Source organism: Trichosurus vulpecula, chromosome 1 (assembly GCF_011100635.1).
Source record: "Trichosurus vulpecula isolate mTriVul1 chromosome 1, mTriVul1.pri, whole genome shotgun sequence".
NCBI classification, from domain to species: Eukaryota; Metazoa; Chordata; class Mammalia; order Diprotodontia; family Phalangeridae; genus Trichosurus; species Trichosurus vulpecula.
In genome coordinates, this window is record NC_050573.1 from 286070208 (window position 1) to 286079370 (window position 9163).

Here is a 9163-nt window from a genome sequence, read left to right on the forward strand (position 1 = left end):
GGGAGTTTCATAGCAGCTAGTTATCTGAAAGATTTCATTAAATATAAGTTAAAAGATCTCTAGGCATAGGGAGTAATTAGAATTTTAAGAGAATTTTAAAGAGAAGGCTGGAGTATACAACAAAGAAGACCCTACATGTTACCACTTACTAGTAAATCCTAGGAAGCAAAGAGTTCAAAAGGATAGTGATGAGAAATATTGATACCTAGTCCTAAGATGGCACAGTAGAGAAAGCCCTGGGCATGGAATCAGTAGGACCTGAGTTCAGATTTGGCCTCAGACACTTACTAGCTGTGTGACCCTGGCCAAGTCACTTAACTGTGTTTGCCTCAGTAGAGAAGGAAATGGCAAACCACTCCAGTATCTTTGGCAGGAAAACTTCAAATAGGGTCATGAGGAATTGGGCATGACTGAAAAAATGACTGAACAACAACAAGAAGGACAAAGATGGCAAAAGAAGGAGAAGGAAAGCGAGAGTTAGCATACCTAGAAAAAGTTTATTTCCATAGGCTGATAGCATTTGGAGATGGAAGGGTCCTTTAAAATCATCTGTCTAGTCAAACCTCCTCATTTGGACAAATGAGGAAACTGAGATCTAGCGAGGTTTAATGACTTGCCCAGAGTCACCTTGCTTATAAGTAGCAGAGCTGAAATTCGCATGCAAGTCTGATGATTCCTATTTCCACTGTGACACCCCACAGGATGACTCCTATTTCCACTATATTATACTATTTCCATATTGTACCCATGGAGAACAACCAGAAAATACTGATGATGTTACATTCCACCTCAGGAAATTGGTCTTTCCTAATTTTCCCCTCTAGAGCCTCAATTCACCACAGACCTGTCACCCTGGTGCCACCTATGACTGATGACAATTGACTCGTACTATTCTGATAGTGTGGGGTGACACTAGAACCTCATTGTAGTGCATTGATGTATAGAGGAATCTGGTATCAAAGACAAGTGTCCTTCGTGGTGACGCCTTTAAAGAAAAAATGAGAAACTTCTAGCTCTGCTTTGCATTTTTTCTATTGATTTGCCATATTCCCTTCAGCTTTGTTTTTCAATTGTTTTGTTACTATTTTGGCCTCTTAAGAACTAGCCCCTTCACTAGAATCAAAGTCCACTGCCTCGTTTTGTCATGGCAGCGACTTTGGCTATATCTTCAAAGGACATGCTCTAGTGAGCCTAGTCCTACAAAAAAATTCAAGGGCTTCAAGTACAGACCTGGTGACAAACTTCGTGAGTTCACAAATGCTCAGCTCTGTAAGTCTGGCCAGTAGGAAATGATTTTCCTTTTTCCTTTGGCCACGGCGTACCATAACATAAAGGCTGTTTATTAGGGCAAGGAGAGGTTGCAATTGGTATTGTTATAGGACTCACAGTGATAAAAAATCAGCTACGTTTTATGAAACTGAAACCAGAGAATGAATGCAGCCTTGGCTCCAACTGGAAAAGTTAAATAGCAACTGGGAGAGCTGAAGAGAAAGAAAGAAAAGATAAAGGAAGGAGTTTCTCAGTGTACTTTTGGGATTGAGAGATAGATAGATAGATAGATAATCAGCTATAAATATAGATAAATATATCTGATACAAATATATGAAACAAGAGATGTTAAGTAATTACAATTCTTTCAGATTTTAATCTTTTAAACACTTTAGAGTATATTTTTAATAATAAAAATTATTAGATAGATTGCAAAAGACTTTTAAAGAAGTGGCAGAAACCAAGCTGAGGACATTTGAAAGGCTATAAATCCTCGGGGGGAAAAAACATGATCAATTGGGCTAGACCTGTTAGGCCCATAGCTTTCCAAGTATGACTTCTTTCTTTTGGAGAATAATTTAGTTTTTTATCCTTAACAGTGCTGCAGAAGCCACTGGCAAAGCAATCTGATCTCTTCGTTCAGCAAATTCATTTTGCTTTTCTCATTCATTGCTTTAGTGGACATTTGATACAGATAAAAGAAATGTGAGCTCAGGCTGGGAATTCCTAGGTTAGGAGAGAAACCAAAAAAAAAAAAAAAGAAGGACACAGCTCAGATAGTGCTTTAGCAAATAAATATGAGTAAAACTGAGAGCTTTCTCCCCATCCTGTATTGGGGGGAAAGTAGGCATATAGTCATTCAGTTGGTTTTTGTTTTATTTTTGTTCTGTCTTTTTCGATGTCACAAAAGAATATTAATATTGTTGTCCTCCATGTTTAAAGTCAGAGCTGCCATCAGAGATGGCCATATTTATGAGTATCTCTGAATTACCAGCATTTTATTTCTGTATAACCCTTTGTTTTGTGGCCAGGGCCACTCCCTTTAGCTTTCTATTACCTCTTCAGCTCACATCTTGCAACAAAATAGCACCCTTCTATGCCGAGCTGTCTTCTTGGATATTGTTTCTCAGCAAGTCCCAGTCTCAGAAACTATGCTTCTATCCCTTTGCTTGTGATTGCCCCCACTTTATTTAAAATGCATTGCAAACCTTAAAGTACTAGCTGTGAAAGCTATCATCATCATCATGATTATTGCTATTATTTAAATTTACAATGATGAGATGTATGTCAAAGCCTTAGATCAAGATGTTTCAGCCTTTTTGGTGCCATGGACCCCTTTGGCGGTCTAGTAAAACCACTGCACCACCTTCTCAGAATGATGTTTTTAAATTCATAACATAAAATGCATAGAATTACAAAGGAAACCAATTGTATTGAAATATAGTTATCAACATATATTTTAAAACAAATTCATGAATCCCAGTTTAAGAACCCCTGCTTTAGATGAAAAAAACAATGTGAAGAAGAGACAAAGTTTAACTGACATCATCCTTAATAACTAAGGACAAATCTTAACCAATCATATATCCCCAGAAAATTGTGCCACCCTTTGGCCAGACATTAAAGAAAATTCCCATTTGATCACTATCATTCTTACCATCATTCATCAACATTAGCCATCACTAAATGACCACACTTTTATCTTGTAAATTGTGTATATATGCTTGTTGAAACAGGGAAATAAGTTTTTCAAGCATGGAACCTTTTGAACATTGCTGTCATGTTGTTGTTTGCATTTAGGAAAATCTGAGATCTCTGGAGGATTGCCATGATTAAAAGATAAAAATTACTTTTAAACTGTTATAATACTAAGAAAAGTAGTTGAGAGAAATAATGTTTTTGAATGCAAGTAGATAAATACAAATGTCAAAAATAGGGGTCATTTCCAAGTCTCTCCTTAGATTTATAGTAGCACCTCACATTGGTTTGTGCACAATACAAAATAAACAACTGGTCATTAAGCATAGTGAGAAAGTTGTGTGTTAGGTTTTATTCTTCATGTTTACTGATCATAAGCAATTACCGCTCTTATTTTAACATTTAATTTTTCTGTTTATTTTTGGTTGCATTTGATACTTAGTCACTTTTAATCTGTAAACTATTGCAAAAATCTATCTTAATTCTAATGATATCATTTGAACTAGAACTAGGTAAAGGAAATACAACCTGTTATAAGACCTTGTAAATTCCCAGTTGGCCTATTGCCTACTTGTCTGCACCTCTATTCAAGGTTAAAGGTCATCATTTGCTATCTACATCCAACCTTCTTAAGATGGTAGTCCTACCTGTAAAAGTTCAATTTCTACATGCTAATGAACTTTGAGATGTGAGAACATTTTAACACTATAATGCTTCAGTTTTTGGAGGTCATTCTTGTGAGAATATCAACCATCTAGCCAGCACTGAACCTCAAATGATTTTTTTAATTGAAGGCAGCTCAGACAGTGAAGAAGCAACTCTTTGAGCAGTTGGCAGTGACAAAAATATCTGAAAAGCTCCAAAAATTCGACTTGATGTGATTTTTTGATTTGTTGAACAGAAGTAAAGGAAGATTCTTGTTGGCCAGCAGTGGCTATAGAGCCAAGCCACATATCACAAAACTCAACAATCAAAAATAAAAAAGCAGGATAATTAGACAAGATGAGAAAGAAGAAAAAGAAAAGTGGAGAAAAGAAAGTGGTGAAAGAAGTTAGCAATATTAAGAGCTATTTCAAAGAGTCAATAGCTGCTAGAAATCCCAATGGAGATGACAAATCGACATCTGTGACGGTAGAGAACAGGAGATCCAGTGAGGAGGAGGTAGGAGGAAGGCAATTAGATGAGTTCTGCAGTGCAAGGAATCAGGGTACCACAAATGCTTACCAATCATAGGCCAGCTCTTAAAGGCAGGGCAAACAGCCTTGGAGGCACATTAGGAGCACCTAAGGACCTCACTGCACTCAATGCAGCAGAATAAAATTCCTGACGTTTATAATGAAGAAAAGATTAAATTTTTTTCAGCAAAATGTGTGCAGGAAGGCACAGACTACATTTTTTAAAGATAGCCATCTGGAATAGTTAAAATTAAAGGATCTGGCACATAAAAAATATTGAGCTTAGATTCTTTAGAAAAATTTGTTGTATGCAAGAACTCATTCCTCAATTGTGGCAGATAACTTCAGCATTACTATATTAATTCTGTTCAGTGCTAGATAGGAGCTTTCTTGCAGAAGCCATAATTACAGTCTTTTTTGTCACCTTTAGCTCTTGAGGCTTATTATCTCAGAGGGAAAATGGCTTCAGAAGCATGAGTAAATATGGATGAATTCTTGTGATTCAACAAAGATTTATTGTGTCAAACTACTTGCCAATAAGACTTGTGATAATGGGAAAAAGAGAATCAGACAGAGAAAAAGATAGAAAAAAAAAACAACTAAGAAAAAGACAGAAAATACCAGAAGGAGAAAAGAAGAAGAGAAAATGAAAGGAAGTATAGACTAAGTAAATATGGACTGATAATGCAAAACTTCCAGCATAGCAAAAAAATGTCTTCCTTGGAAATTAGTGATGTTATGGGACTTGATTTTAAAAAAAATTTCTTACAAAAAATGTCTTCATCCTATAAGTTTCACTTTCCAGAACTATAATTTGTTTGCCTCATACATTACAAAATAATGTTTCTTTCTTTTAATTGACATTGGCTTCAAAAAGAGAGACAACCCCCCAGCCCTAATGGTACTGTCCTGATAAAAGAACCATGACTTGGCCTAACAGAAAGGACATGCTGTTCAATGATGATCAGCTATAGACTGACCCAAATCAAAGGCAATCACTGACTTTTTAGTTCCTCATAGTCATTAGAATCTGAGAGAAAAGAGAAAAATAGAAAGGAAGAAGCAAATAAAAAGATAAACAATATTCCAGCTAAAATTGATAATTTCCTATTCATATTGTAACATTGCTGTTCTTACAGTCCAGCAAGGAGCCCCAGCTGCCTTCCCCAGGTTTTCTCAGAAGTGAGGGGGTGGGGGGAAGTTGACTTTGAAGGCTCATGACAGGAAAATAGATAAAACTTGTGTTTTGAGCTGGGCCATAATTTGGCCCATGACACCTGGGAAATTGAGATGCAAAGTTTCCTTTAGTTCCTTTTTTCCTCTCTTGATAATCTGACTAGAGTAATGAGATGAACATCACTCAATGACTAGATGTTCTGGATAGCTCAGCATCATCAGCCTTGACCCTGTTTTTCTAATTGGCTCTCGTGGAAGATTTTTTTGTTTGTTTTATGTATGTTTTTATCTACAGGACTAAAATAGTCAGCTATGGTGACATGCCGATTGCAAAGAGGAGGGATACTAAGAACAATCAGAATGAAGAAAACGTTGATGCATTTTTTTTAATAAACCATGATACACATTCAAAGAGGGATGGCTCTGTAGGGCTAAAAATGTGATGACATAAGTATGTTCAAGTAGTCGGTTTGAAGTGTTCACTTAGATTCTGGTTTGGTTTTTGTTCTTATCAAGTTCTAAGATATAATAATAATAAATAACTACCCATATTGACTACTTTATCATTTTTCATATCACTTGTCATGGTCATCCCATTTGACCTTACCCAACCTTATTAGACTGGATATTCATTTGAAAGGTTAGTAAACGTTGTCATAAAACATTTTGGTAATTTGGCCAAGTTCATAATAGAGAACAGCAGAGCTCAGAATTCTCACTTCTGATCAATCCAGTGTTCTCTCCATTACCCTATGCTTCCAAAGAGCAGAGATTTCTCCCTACCCCCTTCTTTTTCCAGGTTGGGTCTTTTGCCCAATCACTTTTACAAACTAAAACTATTGCTTCCATACTAAATTTGTTGGGGGAGAGACTTGCTAAAGATCTATTTTTAATTACTGCTTTGGAAATATAATAATAAATTGCAGGACCTAATGGGTTGGAACTGTTTTCTTCAATGTAAGTCTTCACTAGCTTGCTTGTATTTTCACAGAGGACAGTTATGGGATGGATGGGAAGGTTAAGCTGCCAAACTTCACTGAAGACATCAACTGGCAAGGACTGGAAGATTTATACAGTGTAAATGAAAGTTCCTATGAATACAGATACAACTATAAACTGAGTCTGGTTGACTGGACTAATTACTTGAAGGATGTAGATAGAGTGTTTGCACTGCTGAACAGTCACTATGAGCAAAATAACACAAATGACAGTAAAATCGCTCCACAACATGGGTTCTTGAACACATCATCCACACTGCCTATGCTAGAGGAAATGTCCTCCACTGAGTCAGATGAAGACATAGGCAGTATGGAGGCAGAAGAGTGGCTGCTGGACTTGGGAACCCTAGATTTGAATCCAACACCATTAAATCAAGAGAGGAAACTTGAATGGAATAATGATATTCCTGAGATGAGTCGTTTGAATTTCAAACACTGGAAATATCGTCATACTGAAAAATGGATGGAGGATAAAGAATTAAATAGCCTTGAAATGGATTTCAGTGGCAATGGTTTAACAGAGCTGCAGTCAACAAATAGCTTCATTCTACAGCCCGTTAGCAGTCATCAGAAAGAATCACACCAAGACAATGACCAGAGAGAGGATATATTTGAAGATCAGATGTATCTTCCTGTGAGCTCTGATGGATCATCAGTTCATCGGGTTGCAAACACATCCAATGTTGATCAGCCAATTGGATCCGGAAAAATGGAGACAATTTTGAACACCACAGAGGATAATCATACAAGGGAGAATTTGCGAAACCTAGAAGGCAGTGGTTCTTCTTCACTGACCTCCAATTAGTTGAAATTGTAAACCTTATACACAGGATTTTTTAAATTGTTATTAGCAAACTAATAAAGGCAATCATGCCAACACACATTCCAAGCTTATTAGAGCTACATGTTTGTGGTTGTAATTAGTACATGTATGTATGTTTGTGTCACAGACCCACTAAGACATTTTTTTTTAATTCTTGATTCTTCACAGGTAGAGAAAGAGGTTTTTTGGGTGTGAAAACAGTATTACCCTTTGAAGGTCATAAAAACACACCATAAAAAGTTATTAAATCAGGATGCCAAGAATTTGAGTTACATAGCTTCCAAAAGTTGTCAGCATCGATGAATGTCTTAGTATACTCGCACTGCCTACATAATGTGTTTCTGATCAATGATTTTTAACCACTGGAATTTCTTAATGTCACAGGTTAGAGTAAAATGATATTGCACTTTGAGATCCTTATTCCCTGTGTCATTTCTTCATTATTTTACATGCTGTTCCTTGCCTTGTTGTTTGTACATTGTGATGTCACACCATAGGGTCACAAGAAAGAGATACAGGATGGATTGCAAGTGAAAAGTATATTGTTTTAATACTGTTTTGCCAGAAAAATATTGCATGTTTTTACTTTGACTTGCTAAAACTGAATAGCAGAAGGACATAGTGACTAAGAGTGTTCTGAGATTTTAAAAGACAAAGAATAAAAAATTGGCTATTCCCTCCATTTAAGGGAGGTATCAAAATATTTATCATATCCTTGAAATATCTAAAATTGAGTATATTTTTGAAGACATCTTATAAAAGGCTTTTCTTCATTTGGAAGGGTTTGTTTTATTGACATGGATAAGGGACGTAAAAGCTGGATTATACAACTGAAAATCTGTTCAATAAAATAAACTCATGAATGTTTCCTAATTTTAACACAACACACACATGCACCGTGAGTTTAATTTCATAGTATTTTGTTATATTTTCCTTTTTATGGGCTTCACCAAATACTGAAATTTTTTAAAAGTACAATACTCAACTGATTGCCTTTGAAACTCTATGCTCTTGAATTCCTATTATTCTCCCATTGTAGATTTTCACATACCAACAAAAAAAATTACCTCATTCATTTTTTTCACTACCATACCCAACCTCTTTTGAAAAGTTTCCTATCTGTTATTTTGTTTAGTGTACTGGTCTTCTGTTTTGTTTTACACAGCTCAAGAACTAAAGCAAAAAAAAATCTGCTTTGTTTTTAAGGTTCCTTTTTGTTTTAAGATTCCTTTTCCTTTAGTTGAATCTTTAATTTGAAAAAGCTGTTGTTATAGACTTTGTAAATATGTTAAAAACTAACTAGCTGTTACATATCTGATGTATGTGTCATTGACTGAATGACAGAACAAACGTATTTATGGTCATGAATGATGCTATTTGTAAATAGATCTCCCGTCATTAGGAAACCTACTGTGTTTTTAAATCTTGTATAATATTCTGTGATACTTTTATAGAACAATTCTGGCTTCAGGAAAGTCTAGAAGCAATATTTCTTGAAATAAAAAGGTGTTTTAACTTTATCTGCTTCAGATAAATTCACATGACCAAGTTTTGTAGTAAACATATTTCTGCAATAAACATTTTACATTACTTAAGTCTCAGCCAGACCTCAAATCATTGTCTTCTATGAGGAATAACTAGTGACGAATTTCCAGGTTGAACGTGATGGTTTCCTTGAAATGGCTTAATTGCTGTTTTGGGGATACAGGACAAGCAGAACAGCTCTTTATTGCTCTGGAGTTGCTAAATGAACAGAAGTCAGAATAACAAATACATTTGACTCTGTTGGGAGCCAGGTTTAGGAAGAACTTGCAAACGTTAGTGATTGATTGCATTCTGCATTTACCAAGACAAGTCTTCCTTAGAAGCTTTGCCCTTTTTGCCTCACTCTCTGGTTAAGGTACTAAGGAACTGTAAATTATCCAAAAGTCATTTATATGAGAGGAAAGAAAAGGACTTGGATGGTTATTTCTTGCATAATTAAGGGGAGATTCTAGTTTCCCTGCAGGTACAGTATTCAGGAT

General features: G+C 35.8%; 1 protein-coding gene across 1 annotated transcript in view; it reads left to right on the plus strand.

Annotated features, from left to right (window-relative positions):
* SULF1 (sulfatase 1) overlaps positions 1-6420 on the plus strand; it is a 98235-nt gene extending 91815 nt beyond the window's left edge. The window contains exon 19 of the mRNA XM_036742137.1: positions 6310-6420. Within this exon, the coding sequence (XP_036598032.1) occupies positions 6310-6340 (31 nt within the window). The 3' untranslated portion in view covers positions 6341-6420. The remainder of the gene's footprint in view (positions 1-6309) is intronic.
* Positions 6421-9163: the final 2743 nt, after the last annotated feature.